General features: G+C 44.7%; 1 protein-coding gene across 1 annotated transcript in view; it reads left to right on the top strand.

Moving 5' to 3' along the window:
- Window positions 1-21,011, top strand: part of LOC147708721 (uncharacterized) — a 228,112-nt gene that overhangs the window by 60,536 nt on the left and 146,565 nt on the right. Inside the window, exon 10 of the mRNA XM_086927369.1 lies at window positions 16,631-16,720. Within this exon, the coding sequence (XP_086783495.1) occupies window positions 16,631-16,720 (90 nt within the window). The remainder of the gene's footprint in view (window positions 1-16,630; window positions 16,721-21,011) is intronic.

Consider the following 21,011-nt stretch of genomic DNA (forward strand, 5'->3'; position numbering starts at 1 on the left):
ACGGAATCAGCCAGCATTTCCTTATAGTTTCATATGCAGGGCAAAGAAACATAACATGGCAAATATCTTCGCACTTATAGTTACATGCCGGGCAGGCTATATTTTCTGATTTTGCCCATTTACAGGTGAATGCTCTGAGTGGTAGACTGCCATGCCTTAACTGGATGTAAAGCTTCCTCACAAGGGGTGGATAGATTATATGTAAGAATTCCTTCGTTCACAATTCAGTTTTCACCAGGAGGAACTCTGCTGACAGTCTTCCTAGGGAACCTGATCTCTGTAAGGCTAATGAGTTCTGCTGCCTCAGCTGACTTTTGAGTTTCAATTTGGATGTCCCCGGGCAACACACCTCCGGGGTCTCCCAGAGCTCAGACAGGCCAATCCGGATGCTAAGAGTCTTGATGTGGTGCAGCCACGGAATGTTCTTGCCTTTTAGAAGAGCCCAGACCTCTAAAAATTCCTCTATATGGAGCCAGTTCAGGCACTGACCAAAGTCTCTTCTAGTAGAGCATGGGCCGTGCTGCTACTAGTTCTTCTATTGATTCCAGCCCCAGGTCAAGTCTTAGAGGAATGATTGGTTTGCTCGGTGGCAAGCCCAAAAGGCTCCTCATAAAGCCCTGCTCGACCCTCAGGAGATTACATGTATTTTTATGGCCCCAAAGTTCTGCACCATACGTCGAGGCCATTCTAGCCTGGAGTCGATATATTTAAATGACCGGGGCTGCCGGCTTGAAATCCGAAAATCTGTGGACTTTGCTAATGCCCCCCATTACTTGGGATAACCTAAGAGCTGATTTGGAAATTTGGGAACCCCTGTCAAAATTTTATGTCAAGGTAATGCCCAGATAGACAAAAGTCTTAACTCTTTCTAAGGCAGAACCATTGGGAATGGGGTTCGGACGGGTTTGCTTTGGGGGATTAAAAATCATAAACTTGGTCTTGTCCAAGTTTATCTCCAATCCTCGTGAAGCACAGAATGCTGCAAAGCCGTCCAGGGTGTGCTGGATGCCCCGTGATGTTTTAGATAGCAACAAGGTGTCATCTGCAAACATCAGAGCGGGCACCCGCCCGGTGGCCAGCCTAGGGGCGTCATTGTGAATTACACCAATTAAATGTTCCACAAGGCCATTGGTGTAAAGACAAAATAACGTTGGCGCCAAGACGCACCCCTGGCGTACACCCTTCGAAACAGGGAAACATGCCAAGAGATCCCCGTGCCTCCCACACCTAACTTGGGCATAGTTTCTAGTGTGAAGCCTAATTAGGATGTTCAATAGATAGGATGGGAGACCCAGTTCTGCTAAGACTTTCCATAATTTTTCCCTTGGAACTAGGTCGAAAGCGGCCCGCAGGTCAACAAAGATGAGATAGAGGCTGCCACCCTCCACTCTCACCGTTTTCCAAAATAAGACCTGCAGCTGAAATATTTGATCCAAAGTTGAAATACCCATCCTAAACCCAGCCTGGAGTGTGGTCAGTATCTCATTTTCTTCCATCCACCCCTGGATCCTATATGGATGATCCTGCCCATTAGTTTCTGTGCGGTGTCTATGAGACTAATAGGCCTATAGATTGCTGGGGTTAATGGGCAGCCTTTCTTAAAGATAGGGACGATCTCGGCTCCAAGCCAAATATCTGGCGGGTTAATCCCCCTAAGAATTGCATTAAACAAAACCACCAGATACGGTGCCCATATTTTGGGTTGGGATCGGAATAAATCCCCGGGGATTTTATCTAGGCCGGGGGCCTTGTTAGGTAATAGTCTTGCTATTGAAGACTCAACCTCCTTCAGAGTAATTTCTTCAGGCCGTTCTAGATGATACACGTCCCCAACAAGCCGGGAATCTTGCCTCCGATCACCATCCAAGGACCCCACAAGTCGGGACGGCCAACAGGGGACATGCCACCGTTTCCCTTAAGACCAAATCTTCCGTCCCCACCGGTGTATGCTCCCGGAGAGGATCGGGATTGTATTGTATTGTATTGTATATTGGATTTATGTAGCGCTTATCACCCAGGGGTCTCTAAGCGCTTGCCTTGGGAACCCGTCTAGCTTTTCCCTGTGAGATAGCCTCTACAGGGCATCCCCAAGGTGAAAGCCAGGCATCCCGCCGCGGGGGGCCGTTGTGGAGGTTAAGCAAGCTTAATGCCCAGAGTTGCAGAGTGTGAACCCATGATTAGGTCAGGCACCGAAGCGAGAATTATCGAGTCCGTGGACATTTAGGCTCAAGACCCTGCCGCGTCAGGAATTGAACCCTGGTCTGGGTCTGACCTCTGCTTCAGGGTCTGCCTGCTCTAACCAGTGAGCCACACTTCACTTGGGAGGGAGTATGGTCTCTTCGCCCGAATTGGCATATAGCGCACCGAAGTGTGCTTCCCACACTGCAGGTGCTATATTCGGGGTTGTAGCCATTCCTCCCCCGCTCACACCAGAACTCACAATAGTCCAAAACGACTTGGAGTCCTTTCGTGAGAGTGCAGATCTAAGCTCCTCCCATTTGTTCTCCTCCCATTGCTTCTTTCCCCTGATAATGGCCTTTTTATAGTCCAGGCAGAATGTTTTAATGTTAATTCTATCTTTATTATTTATTGCAGAAAGCAAATCTTTTTTTGCTTTCCTACAGGTGGCGTCACACCAGGGATGTGTCCTGGATTGGTGGGATTTTTCCGTTCCCACAAGGCTAAACACATCCACAAGCCTGGCAGCCAGCTGTTTGTGAATTTCCACAGCTCTACCCTGGGAGTCTAGATCCAAATTGTCAATGCCTATATCCCCCATATCTGTTAGCAGCGGTATTGCTATCTGGTATATTTCAGCGAGTTTCATGGGGGAGTCCTGGAGGTAGGGCCATTTAACCCTCCGCCTGTTGTTAGAAATCAAAAGTGACAACAGCGGACCGTTACAATCAGGAGCATGGTTTGTTAGCCCAAAACTCCCAGCTTTGAGTGTTAAGACAAGGACATTGTGGTCACTATCTCGTCGTGGGTAGACCCTAAATTCCAACAATTTATCCCAATGTCTGGCTTCCATCATTATATAATCGATGATAGAAGTTTTCCCCAGTCTGTTAAACGGGTCTGATCCCGGTCTGTCGGGCTCCAATCTCCCATTACACGCCCGCAGAGACGTTGAGAGGGAGAAAGACTTAATTTGAAGGACCAATGGGGTCCATGCTCTGACAGTAGGGATCTGTGGATCGGGAACATGCCAGAACCGGTCCTCATCATCCTAAAGGTACGAGTGAATGTATAACCTGCTTTAATATTTCAATAGTATCGGATTCTTGACCACTCTTCAGAGGTCTTGAATAGATGTTTAATATGGCCACCTGGGGCCTATCTTGAGGTGTTAAAAGAATGCATTGGACATCAAGCGAGTTAGTTGATATTTGGACTGCCTGGACACCCAAATGCGTGCCCATCCATATTGACAGGCCACCCGAGGGTCTCCCCCTACCCCCAGTTGTCGCCAGGATATCAAAAGTGGCAAAGCCGGCCCTTACACTCTCCTCCTTTGCTCATGTTTCATGCATCAGGCAAATGTCGTGCAATGCCATAAAAGAGCCCCATTCAGGTAAAGCTAGTTTCTTTTTCATCCCGGGCACATTCCATGACAGTGTTTATATACCTCTATGAACTGGCCTGATGTTAATTGATAGTTCCCCCTTACATTGGTCAGGCCCAGTACTACACAATAAGATCTTGGGCTCTGGTGTCTTTTCCCTTGCCTCACCTCTTAGCATTTCCTCGGAGGAAGGACAGACCCCCACATGCATAGTACCTGCCCCCGATTCCATCCAACCCTCTGTGATGTTGTTATATGTTGATAGGTTCTCAGGGATACTACTGTCACCATTACCCACCAATATCGCTGTTTGGATGCCCAGACTGCTACGTATTTGGGGTAAGGGACTCTGCTTCACAGGGCGTCAGTCGACCTGTTCCAACATGCTAAACCCATTTCTTTGAGGGAATAGTGAAAGTAAGGGAATATACGTCTGATAGCCCTCCCAGGATGTTATTCCCTGTTGGATTCTGGGTGGTAAGATGTTCTGGCCCCCCTCTTGTCGCATACCTCTATTCTGTCAAGTTCTCCGCTGGGGGGTGGGATAGGAATATGACAAGTGTAGGGGGAAAATGTGGGTGTTAGACCAGGATGGCGACCTGCTGCAGATGTATTCTACAGAGCGTGTGTTCCTAAAGTTAATCACAACACAGTTTCCCGCAATAGTTTTAGGTCCAGTCCCAATCCAGTCTACTCTTCTAACACTCAATATTTCTCCATAGACTTTAGGGGGGAGAGGCCTGTTGGAGTTAAGCTATTGTATACATTTGTTTTTTAATTCAAAATGATCCTCACTTTTTCCCTGGCTTAAAGGTGGAACCCCAGCAAGGACCACAACATATGGTAGAGACTCAGGAGGGAGATCAAGGGAGGGCAGGACAGCTGGAGACCCCTCCTCTGAAGTATTTCTGCTAGCTTGGGCTTGTTGGTCCAGTAAGTTTGCTCAGTGGCCCCCCCTGGGCACTGTTGTATTTCCAGTGTCTACTTTTCGAACCCTGGGCAGAGGTAGAATAGTGTCAGGGGTAGAATTGCCAGTTACCCGAGCCGGTACAGCTGGTATATTTTTACTGGCTAGTAGAATTTTAGGGTTGGAAGTGGAAGTGGGCTTAATAGTTCTAGGATTCCCAGATGGACTAATCAGCTGGGTTCTCCCTAGACCTATATTGTTGATGGTGGAAACTAATCTATCAAGCCTAGATGTCAGTGATTTAAAATGTGAACCAATAATCTGTTCCATATGAGCTCCGAAATCAGATAATAGATGAGTGACCCAAACAGGAGTTCCCACAGAGGACAGAGAAGGACCAGCAGCAACCTGTGCACAGTCAGGTAGGGTCGTGGATCTTTTAGCTAATTTTTTTACAAGTTTAATTTTCTTACTCCTCAGGCGGGGTTTGGGGGCTTTTCTGGCTACAGGGTGTGGAGGGGAATTGGCAACCTCTGGGGTATCATTTACATCAAGAACAATCTGTGCACAGGGCAGCTCTGCAAAAGAGCACATAAGGGAAGAACTGAAGTCAGGGGCATTAACAGCAACAGCTGAAAAATCCCCTACAGACTGGAGAGGGGGGATGGCCGGAGTAAAACAGTACCAACCCAGCAGAAACCTTCGATCTAGCCAGGCCTGTATGGCTATAGTTCCGAGAATAAAAAAGGCAAGGGCGGCGGCAGGACGTTCACCTATAATGCCGCCAAGACCTGGAACTCACTTCCTCTTCATCTTAGATCCAACCCTAACCTCTCCTCATTTCGAAAACAGCTGAAGACTTTTTTGTTTAACCCCCCCTCAGTAATTTCAGCAAGTTACCTCTGTCAATCAATTTCTATTCTGGTCTCTAGCGCTTGGACGCCTCTGGGCAGCAACCGCGCTCTATAAATCTACTTTTCATTTCATTTCATTTCATAATCGCCTCTCAGTATTCTCTATGGCAGATTCCACTACCCCGATCGTCTTCTGTAGCATCTTATCAATGGCAGTGAGGCTTGGGAGAGGTTGTGCCGTGGCAGCCTGGTGCCTAGTCATGGGGCGAGAGGTAGCAGGCTTAGTATTTTTACCCTTGTCGCTCATTCTTACAACCGGGTGGACAAATCCCACAATGCACAATACTTAATACTTCCGCCCCACAATATTAAAAAAGGACTGATAGCAAGAAAAAATATTTGCATTGACGGTCCTGCGGCAAAAGTTTTAGAGTAATTAAATGAAATGTCCAAGATGGAGTGATTTTTAAAAGTACCTCTGGGTATGAATAAATTCCAGGGAAAATAGTAGAGATGTTAAGGGGGTGGCCCAGCCCAGCCTCCTCTGGCCTCTGATGGCCGCAGACGGCCCCGCCCTTGTCCTGGCGCGTCCCGTGCGTGTCTCGCGTGGCGAGGATCCAAATTCTCCTTTATACGCCTCCTGGTGCTTGGTACTGCCATTTTGCGCGATTGCTGGGAGGTGTAGTCAGTGTTAGGGGTGGTCGGATTTGACCTCATCCATAAGTGTTCAATATAGATTCCACAGGGCTGTGTAGAATGCTCAGTTATACTAACCTTCTGGTGTCCCGGTGAGACTTTTGTACCTTTCCCTTAAAACCTCTTACTGAGTAGTCATGGTATTTTGAGACGCTCCCTAGGTAGCTGAAAAGGGAAGCTCACCCGCGAATCATTGCTTGGCTTACTGTTTGGTTAGTGACCACGCCCCCTCTACTCAGCGTCCTGCTCCGTGAGGTTCCCGTAGTGTTCTGAGATCCTGCTGATTCCTATTGATCCCGTTTGTGCTCTTTTCCAGCTCCTGAGATTTCTGCCTTTGGGTCACGGTATTTTCTGTTCCTGTTCTGTGTCCTGCCTGCTGTTTTTCCTCCCGCCCTGCTCCGTTACCTTTTCTCTTCTCGGCACGCCCTTCACCGGTGCCTAGCGTCCCCTTCCGCCTGGATCCCCCGCCTGCCTTTCTCTCCTCTTTGGTGTCAGTTCCGAACTGGCAATTTATCACAGTGTTTAGACTCCGCGGTCATTCTTATGACCGAAGGTGTTTTTGTGTATGTTTGTGTTTGCGCTCTACTCCGTCTTGAGTTTACGAGTGGAGTGTGTCTGGTCTAACGCGTCTTGTTGTAGGTACCCCCACTCCGTTCTGCTCTTCAGTTTCTAGTCAGACGGGGTGTGTCTATTGTCCGTGTTTTATGTTGTTTGTTCCCTTCCTCCGCTCTGTCTTAAGCTTATGAGCTGGAAGAGGGGATTGTCTGTGTTATGTGTTTTGTTACTCGCTCCACGCTGTCTTTAGTTTATGCGCTGGAAGTGAGAATTTCTGTATCACTTTGTCTTTAGCTCTATAAGTGATACTAGTGTTATCAGCTGCACTTGTGGCCCCCAGTCCTGCTCTGTCTTCAGTTTATGAGTAGGACGGGAATTGGTGCATTCTACTTTGGAGATTTCCTTGCTAGTTGTCCCCCAGGTTCTCTGCTGTATCTCCTGGTTCTTGCCTGGACTTCTAGCTTAAAGCCCTGTCACCCACCTGTGAGGTAAGTGGAATGGTATGTTGAACACTTGTATGTCAGCCTTGTAAAGTACTGGTGAGGTTAGTATTGTTGTATATTTATTTTCCAGTCTCCTGCCATCAAGACTGCAGCTACGTCACCTGGCTGAGGGAGAGTGGTATACCCCCTGGGAAAATTCCCCCCACACTTTTTGGTAGCAGCTGCCTTATAGCGAAGTTATACCTTCTCGCTTTAGTAGTTGTTGTCTGGAAGTGTGTGGGACATTCATCTTTGCTCCTGTGGACGAACATCCTCCTCTCTCGGGGGGGACCCTTGACAGAAAGCCAAGCCCAAGTATTCTAGTTCACCCGAGCAAAGATGAATGTAGACCCGAGTGCGGGTTCTACAGAACATACTCCTTCAATGGAAGAGATCAATGCCGAAGTTACCAGTTTACAACAGGAAGTGGCAATGTTAAGAACAGAGAACCTGAAGTTACAGGCAGATGTAGCCCATTTACAAGCTCAAGACACCGGGGCTGTGGGTGGGACTAATGCAGGAGCGGTTCCCAAGAGAAATTATATTCAACCCGCCAGGTTCTCTGTACAATCACCCACTGTTAGTCCACCTGTTGAAGCGGCAAACGTAAGCCCTCCTGTACAAGTTACGGTGCACACACCTCGTCCTGTTCCTTTAGCCATGCCAGAGAGATTCACAGGAGATAGTGGCAAGTTTAACAGTTTTATGACTCAGTGTCATCTTCAATTTAAGTGTAAGCCGGCAGCCTTTCCAGATGATGCATCAAAAGTGGCGTTTATTCTTTCCTACTTGGGAGGAAATGCTTCAGAATGGGCTGTCCCTTTGGTAGAAACCGATGATCCCTTGTTGTATAATTACAACAACTTTCAGCTCAAGTTTAGAAGTCTGTTTGCAAAGCACGCTTATATGCAAGCCAGTGACAATGCCCTGCTTAATCTTAAACAGGGGTCCAAAGATCTTCTCACATATATAACTCAGTTTAACCGGCTGCTGGCCGAAACATATTGGCCTGAAGATAAGAGAACATCCTTATTCTACCGAGGATTGTCTGATGAGTTGAAGGACATACTAGCTCAAATAGTTAATCCGCCTGAAGATTGTCCCTCATTCATTGAACTTACAGTCAAATTAAATCATAGACTGCAAGAGAGAAGAGGTGAAAAGAGTCGTATCGGATTCCCTAGGTTGGTCCTACAGAAAACAGACAAAAAGGAGATAAAGGATGTACCTGAGCCCATGCAAATTGGAGGAATGAGAGGTCCCATCTCAGATGAGGAGAAAGCTAGAAGAAGGAAGAATATTTTGTGTTTATACTGTGGCAAGAGTGGACATTATGCCAAAGACTGTCCCAACCGTCCTTCTACTACGCCCAAGAAAATCGATGGTGTTCAGGAAAACTAAAGAGCTTGAAGAATGAGGAGATCGATTCTTCAAGTACATGCCTTTGTCAGATCTCTCAAAATCAGAAGACATTGATAAGACCTGTGAAACATTTTCTATTGAATATCACATTAGTGGTCAGCAATCAAGATAGACATCATATGTCTCTTCTTTTAGATTCTGGAGCAACTGGTAATTTCCTTGACATACAATTAGCCCGTAAGATGAACATTACTTTCGTGGAAAAGGACAAGCCTGAACCTGTCAAGTCGGTAGATGGCTCTGAACTTTCATCAGGTATGATTAGTCATCAAACATCTCCTCTGCTCCTGGTTTGTGGTAACGGGCATTCAGAACATATCGTCTTTGACTTGATTGATACTCCTACTTTTGAAGCAATATTAGGAGTTCCCTGGCTCCAAACTCATAATCCAAAGATTGACTGGATAGACAGAACAGTGACGTTAAAGTCACCCTATTGCATGACCCATTGCTATCAGGAAGCCAGTGACAGTTTGCATCCATTATGTTGCTCAGTCCAGTCATTAGCTGTGGCTTCAAAGATACCCGACATTTATGCTGAATTTCAGTCAGTATTTAATGAAGAAGAGGCCACTAAATTGCCCACACATCGTTCTTACGACTGCCGCATTGATTTAATACCTGGTGCTGAACTTCCTAATAGTAGGATATACGCGCTAACTTCTGATGAAACCGAATACTTAAAGAACTATCTAGATGATATGCTACAAAAAGGGTTCATCAGACATTCAACGTCTCCAGTATCCTCGCCCGTTTTTTATACCAAAAAGAGAAGGTGGCTTGAGAGCATGCCTGGACTATAGGGCTTTAAATAAGATTACTATAAAGAACAAATATCCATTGCTGCTCATCCCTGTGCTGTTGGATCAAGTACGAGGGGCAAAGATATTCACGAAGATAGACTTAAGAGGAGCCTATCATCTAATCCGGATTAAAGCAGGAGACGAATGGAAGACGGCGTTCCGCACCAAATTCGGTTTATATGAATATTGCGTGATGCCCTTCGGGTTATGCAACGCGCCTGCAGCTTTTCAATACTTTATCAATGAAGTGCTCTGAGAATACCTTGATGTTTTTGTCATCGTGTACATTGATGACATTTTAATATATTCTCAAAATGAAGAAGAACATGTGGTACACGTTAAAAGAGTTTTACAGAAATTGCAAGAGAATTCCTTGTTTGCCAAGTTGGATAAAACCACCTTTCACACTGATACCATCGACTTTTTGGGTTATGTCATTTCTCCTCAAGGTATTCTTATGGATCCTAAGAAGACAAAGGCATTGATGGATTGGCCTAGTCCCACCACGGTCAAGGAAGTACAATCCTTTCTAGGATTTGCTAATTTCTATAGGAGATTCATAGACCACTTTTCGAAACCATTCTTCCTATAACGAAGTTACTCAAGAAAGGAATCAAGTTCGCTTAGAATGAAGAAGCAGAACAGGCCTTTTGCAAGCTCAAGAAGAAATTTATGTCTGCCCCCATCATTCGGCACGTTGACAACATTTTGCCATTTTTTCTGGAAGCTGACGCTTCACAAGCAGCGGTTGGTGCGGTCTTGTCGCAGAGGGATCCAGGAAATGGACAGCTTCATCCTGTGGCCTACTTTTCTAAGACGTTGCTCCCTGCTGAACAAATTTATACCATCGGTGAAAGAGAACTCCTTGCCATCAAGTTATCCTTTCAGGAATGGAGACATTATTTATTAGGATCTCCACATGTTATCACAATATTTTCGGATCATCGAAATTTACAGTTCTTTAAATCTGCAAAAGCTTTGACACCTAGACAGATGCGTTGAGTATCCTTCTTTAGTGAATATGATTTTATAATCACTTATAGACCTGCAGCCCAACATGGCAAGGCTGATGCTCTCTCAAGAATTAACAGCACTAGCATGGCACATACGAATAGCACACCTCCTATCATCCCAGAACATAAAATCATTGGAGCCGAAGAACATCATTCTCAATCCTTTTTTGATATCTTAAAAGAACAATATGCCTTGATAAACAGACAATAATGGATAAAGAATCCTTTGAATACAGTCAAAGAGGAATTATATTTCCATGATAACCGATTGTACATACCTTGTTCCCCCTTACAAACTCAAGTATTGGAACGGTGTCACAATAGTGTTCTTGCTGGACACCCAGGAGTAGCCAAGACTGTTAGTCTTTGTCAGAGATGGTTCTGGTGGGATAATATCATTAAAGACACGACGACTTATGTCAAAGCTTGTTCAGTATGTGCTAGGCAAAAGTCTTCGCATTGTGCCCCCACAGGGTTGTTGAAGATAATACCAGCTCCTCCCAAACCATGGCATACCATCAGTATGGATTTTATCACCGAACTGCCTTGTAGTAAAGGGTATAATACCATACTGGCAGTAGTGGACATGCTGTCCAAAATGGCTCATTTTGTTCCACTTAAAAAGATACCATCATCACAAGAATTGGTACACATTTTTCTAGAGCAGATAATTCGCCTCCATGGTACTCCGGCAGTGATATTTTCAGATAGGGGCCTCAATTTGTTTCCAAATTCTGGAAAGGAGTATGTTCAGTGTTACAAATGGACCATAGATTGTCCACTGCCTACCATCCTCAAACGGATGGTCAAACGGAAAGGACTAATCAAACACTAGAACAGTATTTGCGTTGTCTACTGACCCATTTGCCATCCACTTGGTTGGAAGCATTACCTTTGGCAGAGTTTGCTTATAACAATTCAACACATTCCGCCATAGGAGTGTCTCCTTTTTACTTCAATCATGGTCAACATCCTGGGTTCCTTCCTATTCCCTTCCCTACTGATCTCGACAAAATACCTGCATTAAAGGAGCATCATCAACACATAAAGGTTGTATGGGAAAAGGCCATTCAAGAACTGAACAAAGCCAAAGAAAATATGAAGTATCAAGCAAATAAACATCGCAGAGAGGAACCTCAGTATAATGTAGGGGAAAAAGTATGGTTATCCACCAAGAATCTCAGACTCCCTGGGTCCAAGAAATTACAGCCTCGCTTCATAGGTCCCTAGCCCATTCTTAAAGTCATAACCCCAGTGACTCTCAAATTGCAGTTACCCCCACACATCAAAATTCACCCTGTGTTTCATTGTTCCCTTCTTAAGAAATACATTCCCCCATTGACCCCTGAATCACCACCTCCTTCTGTGGTGATCGAAGGCGAAGAAGAGTTTGAGGTACAACAGATCCTAGACTCTAGAAGGTATAGAGGCAAACTCCAATACCTTATAGATTGGGTGGGATATCCCCCAGAAGACAGAACTTGGGATCTGCTGAGGATGTACATGCTCCTAGACTGATCAGGAGGTTCCATAGATTACATCCTAGGAAACCTGGCCCCGGCCTCGGGAGGGGTTTTGAGGGGGAGAACTGTTAGGGGTGGTCGGATCTGACCTCATCCATAAGTGTTCAATATAGATTCCACAGGGCTGTGTAGAATGCTCAGTTATACTAACCTTCTGGTGTCCCTGTGAGACTTTTGTACCTTTCCCTTAAAACCTCTTACTGAGTAGTCATGGTATTTTGAGATGCTCCCTAGATAGCTGAAAAGGGAAGCTCACCCGCGAATCATTGCTTGGCTTACTGTTTGGTTAGTGACCACGCCCCCTCTACTCAGCGTCCTGCTCCGTGAGGTTCCCGTAGTGTTCTGAGATCCTGCTGATTCCTATTGATCCCGTTTGTGCTCTTTTCCAGCTCCTGAGATTTCTGCCTTTGGGTCACGGTATTTTCTGTTCCTGTTCTGTGTCCTGCCTGCTGTTTTTCCTCCCGCCCTGCTCCGTTACCTTTTCTCTTCTCGGCATGCCCTTCACCGGCGCCTAGCGTCCCCTTCCGCCTGGATCCCCCGCCTGCCTTTCTCTCTTCTTTGGTGTCAGTTCCGAACTGGAAATTTATCACAGTGTTTAGACTCCACGGTCATTCTTATGATCGAAGGGGTTTTTGTGTATGTTTGTGTTTGCGCTCTACTCCGTCTTGAGTTTACGAGTGGAGTGTGTCTGGTCTAACGCGCCTTGTTGTAGGTACGCCCACTCCGTTCTGCTCTTCAGTTTCTAGTCAGACGGGGTGTGTCTATTGTCCGTGTTTTATGTTGTTTGTTCCCTTCCTCCGCTCTGTCTTAAGCTTATGAGCTGGAAGAGGGGATTGTCTGTGTTATGTGTTTTGTTACTCGCTCCACGCGGTCTTTAGTTTATGCGCTGGAAGTGAGAATTTCTGTATCACTTTGTCTTTAGCTCTATAAGTGATACTAGTGTTATCAGCTGCACTTGTGGCCCCCAGTCCTGCTCTGTCTTCAGATTATGAGTAGGACGGGAATTGGTGCATTCTATTTTGGAGATTTCCTTGCTAGTTGTCCCCCAGGTTCTCTGCTGTATCTCCTGGTTCTTGCCTGGACTTCTAGCTTAAAGCCCTGTCACTCACCTGTGAGGTAAGTGGAATGGTATGTTGAACACTTGTATATCAGCCCTGTAAAGTACTGGTGAGGTTAGTATTGTTTATATTTATTTTCCAATCTCCTGCCATCAAGACTGCAGCTACGTCACCTGGCTGGGGGAGAGTGGTATACTCCCTGGGAAAATTCCCCCCACACTTTTTGGTAGCAGCTGCCTTATAGCGAAGTTATACCTTCTCGCTTTGGTAGTTGTTGTCTGGAAGTGTGTGGGACATTCATATTTGCTCCTGTGGACGAACATCCTCCTCTCTCGAGGGGGACCCTCGACAGTCAGAGTGTTTGGCGGAGCCAGGCCCGGCCAGTTGGAGAGCGGAGCAAAGCCTGGCCCGGAATACAGCCCCCAACCAGGATGCAGTCACTCGGCAGAGCCAAGCCCGGCCAGGGAAGCAGCGGGGCGAGACCCAGGCCAGAGCACAATCCCCAAGCAGAATACAATGCACAGGGGACTCGGCAGAGCCAAGCCCGGCCAGAAGCAGTAGTGAAGCAGTGTCCAGCCCGCGTATCAGCCCCAAAGAAAATAGCAGGTACACAGGGAACTCGGCCCCAAATTCCCCTTTATACGCCTCCTGGCTCTTGGTACTAGCGTTTTGCGAGATTCCTGGGAGGTGTAGTCAGAGTGTTTGGCGGAGCCAGGCCCGGCCAGTTGGAGAGCGGAGCAAAGCCCGGCCTGGTATAGAGCCCCCAACCAGGATGCAGTCACTCGGCGGTGCCAAGCCCGGCCAGGGAAGCAGCGGAGCGAGACCCAGCCCAGAGCACAATCCCCAAGCAGAATACAATGCACAGGGGACTCGGCGGAGTCAGGCCTGGCCAGAAGCAGTAGTGACGCAGTGCCCAGCCCGCGGCTCTGCCCCAAAGAAAATAGCAGGTACACCCCCCTGCAGAATGTGATGAAGGGCCCCTGAGTCTCCCTTATCCCACCAATATTAATTGCTCTTTTCTCTGTACATCAACAGGGTTATCGCCTACTGCAGGGATTTTCCTACGTATGCACCCAAGCTCTGTAGTGAGTCTACACCCCTGTCGATGTTCGCAGATGACACTCTTTTAATATCCAAGACCCAACAAGGGCTCCAGAGAGCAATCGGGCAGTTTGAGACCTTCTGTAGCGACTATGGCCTTACCATCAATGTGTCTAAAACCAAATTTATGGTAATGAATAGGTATAAGCAAGTGAAAGGAAGAGCAATAATGAATGGGGGGTTGCTAGAGCAAACCCATTCGTTCTCATACTTGGGTATCACACTGGGTTCAAGGCTGGATTGGAAACCACACATTAATCAACTAGCTACTAGACAATGCCCAGCTGGTGGGAGTTTTCTTGAGAGAACTGCGCTCTTCGGCCACCCAACCCATAGCTCCGGCACTAAAAATCTATGACACAAAAATACGAGCATCTATATTGTATGGGGCCGAACTATGGGGGTCATGTAACATCTCTGAACTGACAAATGCCCAAAATAAATTTGTAAGAGGAATAGCGAGGCTCCCACCATTTACCCCGCTTTTGCCACTCTATATTGACCTGGGCTGCCAGAGAATAGAGGATGTAGTGCGCTTTAGACCCATAGCATACTGGCGGAGGATCTGAGTTACCCCAGAGCTCTCCCACTATGCCCAAGCACTCCTTGAAGTTAGGAACATGGACACAGCCAATAGAATAAAATGGTTTAGTGAATCCAAGGCTATTTATAATGCCATGGGCTTGGCTGAGCTATGGGATAACCAAGCACACAATATTTTTCCATCACGCAAGATTCTTAGGGAACTATACTGGTCGATGGTCACAACACAAAAATTCCTAAGACGTTCCACCTCTTCACTACATAGGGAGTTTCTTGAGCTTAAACTCTTACCAGCTTATGAACCATATTGTGATTTTATTACAATCCCTGAGGACCGGAAACGGTTCCATCAATATAGGGTGGGTACCCTGCCGATTAATACCTTTACAAGTAAATGGTCCTCTGGTAGGGATGCTATGTGTCCCTTTTGTAGTTCACAACTGGAAAGTCTAACTCATATATTGTTTATATGCCCTGTGTACAAACTGCCGCGGCTTAGGTGGCTTAGGCCAGTATGTCTTCAAAAATGTATCAAAAAAGGAACTGAGGCCCTACGGATTTTTAAAACAGACTGTTCAGAAAGCCTAATTATTGCTGTGTCTAAATTTCTCAATTGGATGTGGGCAATTCGAAGGACCAAACTAAAATCAGTTGTTGTCCCAAATGTTTGAATGTCTCCTCATTATTATGTAAAATGAATTGTCCTTTATTTTTTTTATTTTTTTTTTTAGATTTTTTGATAAAATGTCATATTTATTACTTTTAAAGTGAATTTCTACCTTTTTAATTATTGATAAAGAATAATCAGAGGACAGATTTAGCCAGTAGGTTACGTAAAAAGCCCTTATTTATGTATAATTGTCAATGAATCAGCTGTGCTTAATGTACTTTTAAGGTATTGATGATGTGTTTTTTTATGTTGTCTTTTATGACATGATGTCGAAATAGAGACTTATCTGATACTAAAAAAATTGCTCTTTGGCTGAATGGAGGAAGGCAGAAGGTCTGGGGCCTCCTGCACCGCATGGGCCGTCGGGGCCTGTGTTTTGGCCCTGGCTGTGGCTGAGAATGAATGTAAGTAGGAGTGCACTTATGATGTCCACACCTACAAAAAACTGATCTCTTAGAGAAATTAATCCACAGAGGTTCATGCAAATCTCACAACACTAATGATGCTTAGCTCAGTGGTGGCCAACCAAATAAACCTCACTCGCTATGGCCACTAAATGAGGAGTGTAAATTGTCCAGAGGACACCCAAATCACCCCTGGAGCCTTTAATCTCCACTTCCTGACTTCTAGCACATTAACTCTCTTCCAGAGACGCGTACTCATTTAACTTTCCCTTCGTTTTAATTCCTTTCTCTTTAAAAAAGTACGACCTACTGTTCACCTTTGAACTTTATAATGGAGATATTTTGAAAACAATTACCATCCCTGGCCACAAGATGTCCTAGTTTCCAAAAAGTTGGGAATTGAGAGACGAAATTACCTGTAAGTTATGTTTTCACGACCCTTTCAATTATGTTTTCACAACCTTTTGTCAGCCTCTTCACTCAAAAAAGACATCAGATCACATTCCCCAAATGTAGTGGGCACTTTTTTACAAAACTGCAGATTTTGCGACTTTTTTGCAAAATGCAAAATCCTGGAGGGTCTAGTTGAGTATTTCAAAAGTTTATAAACTTCTGACATACATGATATTCTTGTCCTCTATATTTTTGACATGATATTCTGTCCCACAATATTTGTGTTTCTGATCTTTTGTCCAAATACCGAAGAGATGCGAGCACTTTATAGGGTAAGGCCTGTACAAAGGACATGTGAACATTACTCCGTGTATAGGTACCGTAGTGATATCTACATCTTAAAGGAGTGTAGGTGTTAGAATAATAATAAGTCATCTAAATTAAATGTTATATACTTAATTTTCAATATTTTAATTAATAGTTTTTCTTCAATATTATGGTAGCGCAATATTAAAATGATTATATTCTGACAAACAAAGTTAAGGGTGTTTATTTGTGGGCATAGAGGAAGTGTGGGTCTCATTACTAAAGGCTGGGCTTGGCCTTTATCTTGTCTGAAATCCATTTTGTCTTCTTGTCAGCTTCCTGTATTGGCTTCTGGAACCACCATAAGACAGAGAAGCTTCTCACTGTTATACAACCCCCCACACCATATTGCCGGGAGAAGATTGGTAAGAGTAAGGGTATTTTAATGGATATAAAGGAGCTGTGTATCTGAGCCTTTCAGTAGCCATCCTTGAATGTTATTTGCAGTTCTCTTACATTGAGTCTTTCCCAAGTACAATCTCATCTCCCAACCCTTGCTTCCAATCCATAACTAAACAGTCCAGTCTCTACACAATCCCTTTTCTATAATTTCTTGTCAGCCCATAATACCGCACCATGCCACTGAGATTTCCTACCAGTATTTACCCTTTTCCTCTTTCACATATTTGGTAGGTCAGAAACCGCTTTGTTTCTGCTTCCTTAATTATCTCTCCCATTGCATTCTTCACTTCCCCTACCTACCATTTTAGAGGGAATAAGTTTAGTAAAAGTGACAACTTCTGATGGTGATTTTACAATGCCTTCAAGGACAATCAAGTCAACAGGGTCATTATATAGGTTTGCAGTCAACCTTGCCATAAACCCCTCAAGGACATTTTAGGAGGGCTCAATATGCTTTGGCTAACTTAATTTACCAAATGAACATTTTACGATTTATATGCACATGTTCCTCATACTCTTCATGAGACTGTATTGGGTAGATAATATTGCCAGTTAAAAGACATTATGTTTGTGTTTGATCTCAATGGCATCAACATTACCAACATCCTCGACAGCATGAACAACATCTAACTCACCCAACTCGCTCATGACCCCATGCACACCACAGGCCTCACACTAGACCCAATCTTCATCTCCAGTGACAACATCAGGTACAGCCACACCACTGAACTCACCTGGACTGACCACTCCATCATTCACTTCAACATCACCAGCTCACGGACTGCTGCCCCCAGTCTACCCAATCGCCCACTACAGCTGAAGCAAAGTCTTAAAGGACACATGGATCAATACCCTCAACACCACCCGCCTCATGTCCTCCAACAACCTAGACCAGAACATCAGAAACTGCACCAACAGCTTTGCTTCCATTGGCAAAAACCCACAGAAAGTTCACTAAGTAGTCTAGCTGGGACACTGAAGACCTCCGAACAACTAAAGAGCACCGTAAACAACTGGAAAGGAGATGCGCACCAACAAGGACACAACCAACAAGACCAACTTCAACACAACCCTCGCCTCAACCTCTACTTCAGACAGTTGAGAGAATTGAAGAAAAAGGCCTCACCCTCATGCATTGAATCAAGCTTTAATAACAGCAAACAACTCTTCAACAGCGTCAAAGAATTCTCCAACCCCTCTGCTGCAACTAACAACATTACCCCCACACAGGAATTCTGCAACAACCTTGCAACGTCTACAGATACTTTAAACCCTAGCCCAAGGCCACTGACTTCTTTAAGCAACACAACAACCCCGCTATCACCAGAGACATCCGACTAACTGAATGGGGACAGCTCCCCCCACAGGACACTGCCTCCATCATGAACTTGGTCCAATCAGGGACCCCAGCTGGCTTTTGACCTCACCTCATCTTTAACCTAGGCGAAGCCAGAATAGCGATTCTCCAATCAACATACAAGAAGAATTTTGATTCCATTAAAGACAATCGAGGTTTACATCATGCAATGACCTTCTATTGCTGCCGCAACATGCAGCCCTTTAAAGACCAAAAATACATCATAAAGCAATAGAATGTCCAGACAATATGTATATCCAGGGCACACAGTCATCACCATCTTTAAGCTACGACAAAACAGGACAACATCTTCATTTTCTGTCAAGCTTTATAATAAGTTGTCTGCAAATAGAATTCAAGCAAAGTCAAAAGAAATTCTTTATTTCAGCCTTTGAGGACATAAAAGCACAAATAAAAAGTACTGACATTGTAATGCACATGTACTTTATATCTGGGAAATTAAAATGCGTGAATTGTGCTGTACTTTTTTGTGCAAAAAAAATGAATTCACAAGTACTTGATGCTATAACACTATCAATTATAAACCTGATAACAAACTTAAATAATATCTTTATCCTAGTCATTCTTTTTGTTTTTACATTTTTTTTATTTTCTCCTCGTAGGGTGAGGAGGAAGGGATAATGTTAGCCTCTGAAGGCTACCATTTTGCAAGTTTAAAGCCATCCAGTGGCCACAGGTCTTAAATAGCATTTTGCAAAAGTATTCGCATTAGATCAATCTGCTACTTTTAAAATATTTGTTAGCAAACTACCTGCCCAGAAAACCTTACTAGCCTTTGCACTTCTGAGGAATAGGCACCATATCTGGAAAGGTCTACTCTTACCTCACTTATTACTACTCTCGCCCGATTAGCTAAAGTGGCTATGGAGACTTCCTTATAGGGTTTGACGTTAGACAGTAACAACTGTTCCTCACCATCTGCTCCAGCACCTTTCTCTCATACATTTTACCAAACATAGCTTTTCACACTCATGGAAAAAAAGGATACAAAACAGGCTCAGACATTATTTTAGTCCTTTTCAATATGTTACAATGTACCCCTTCAGGAGAATAGAATCTATTTGAAGTCTCCAACGCTTGAACGTCAGAAACCCTTCTAAAAGAAATTAGACAAAATAAAGTTGCTAACTTCAGAAAGAGGAGAGACCTCTTGGCAGCCTACGTAGTGGCTCCCACCACACACTTATTACAAGACTGCACAACAGAGGCATCCAAGGAGCTGCTCTCAGATGGATCGCCTCTCCTCACCAGAAGAATGCAAAAAGTAATTTTACCCTTCACCTTCGAACCAAAGAAATCATCTGTGGACTAGGATCCTCGGTCATCCCCACCCTTTTTAAAACTTATATGACACTTCTGCCCAGCATCATAAAAGAAAAACCATGGACTGGTATCATATGCTATGCTGTTGACACATAACTCATTCTCTCCTTCTCCGAAGACACCACAAAACACCAAGACCAACTTCAACAACTGCATTACAAACATTGCCAAATAGATGAACGACAACTGCCTGAATCTCAACACAGACAAGATAGAGGGACAGATCTTTGGAAACAAAAGCTCCCCCATGGATGCATCCTGGTGGCCCTCTTAACTCAGACCCCCAATGAGCATGCTACAAATCGACTACAGACCATGCATAACACAGAAGGCAGACTCGCCATGGGTCTCCTTAGACAAACACACATCACCCCCTACCTCAGGGAAATCAACTGGCTCCCTGTACAGAAAAGATGCTGGGTATCAAGCTCCTGGCCCCCGCATACAATGCCCTACACAACTGCGCACCCACCTACTTCAACCATCGCCTGACCTTCCATCAGCCCACCAGACATCTCCACTCCACTTCCGTCTCTAACCTTCAACCACGCATCTTATGTAGCAGATGCAGAGGTCGCTCCTTCTCCCACCTAGCAAGGAAGACATGGATTGAGCTACCCCATTATCTCCGGACCGCCCCATCTGTTCCAGAGTTTTGAAGAGATGGGGAGCCCCTGAAGACCTGGCTATTCAGCTAATCAACTGGACAGTGCCATCAGCTGTATGCCCTCACGGGTGACAATAAGTGCTCTACAAATCTACTGATTGATTGATGCTGAGAGGCCGTATGGAGTGAATGCCTGCTGTTCGTGGCAACACATTTGAAGGGAATCCATGTCTAGCTAATTTGAGGAACATCAAAGTAAATATATCGATGCACCCTGTATGAACATTTGTTGTTTTTATTCCTTAGTATAGTCATTGAAAGAGCGTGCCTAGAAATAACCATTAGCAAAATTAAATTTTCGATACATGTTATCAAATTCTCAAGATTTTCATATTCAGCTATTGTTCCAGTGGATGGACACTTTTTTGATTAATATAATTATTAGAAGTCTTCCTGGAATACTGATACTTGCTCAGCTAGTCCAAGGCAGTAAAATGGTCCCACTAAGTATTCTTATTTGCCTGTGTTCCAGGTTCAGTGAAGGTCTGGAAACAAGCAGTTGCAATGGGCCTTTTGGATTTCCTATAGGGGTGCGAATAGATGTATTTGCCACATGCTCAGTAGTAAAAGCTATTAATTGCCTGTTCTCATTGTCTTACCCCCTTACATACATAGTAGTCAATTAATGGGTTATGCTCTCAGTATATGGTATTAACTAATGTTAACAAACTTTGCAGTGGGCAATAGTGGATAATACCTTAGAAATAAGCTCTAGAGAAGAACTCTCAGGACACTCTTAATCATTATTGAACCCACGAATATGGGCAGTGAGATCATAGTGCAATTACAAAAAAGAATAAAGATGCATGAATGTAGTACCAATAAATAGCACACACTGCATAGCCAGACTAATGTTTAGGAAAACAGGCCTCACTTTGCACATGTC

Source organism: Lissotriton vulgaris, chromosome 6, assembly GCF_964263255.1.
Source record: "Lissotriton vulgaris chromosome 6, aLisVul1.2, whole genome shotgun sequence".
In the NCBI taxonomy this organism is placed as follows: Eukaryota; Metazoa; Chordata; class Amphibia; order Caudata; family Salamandridae; genus Lissotriton; species Lissotriton vulgaris.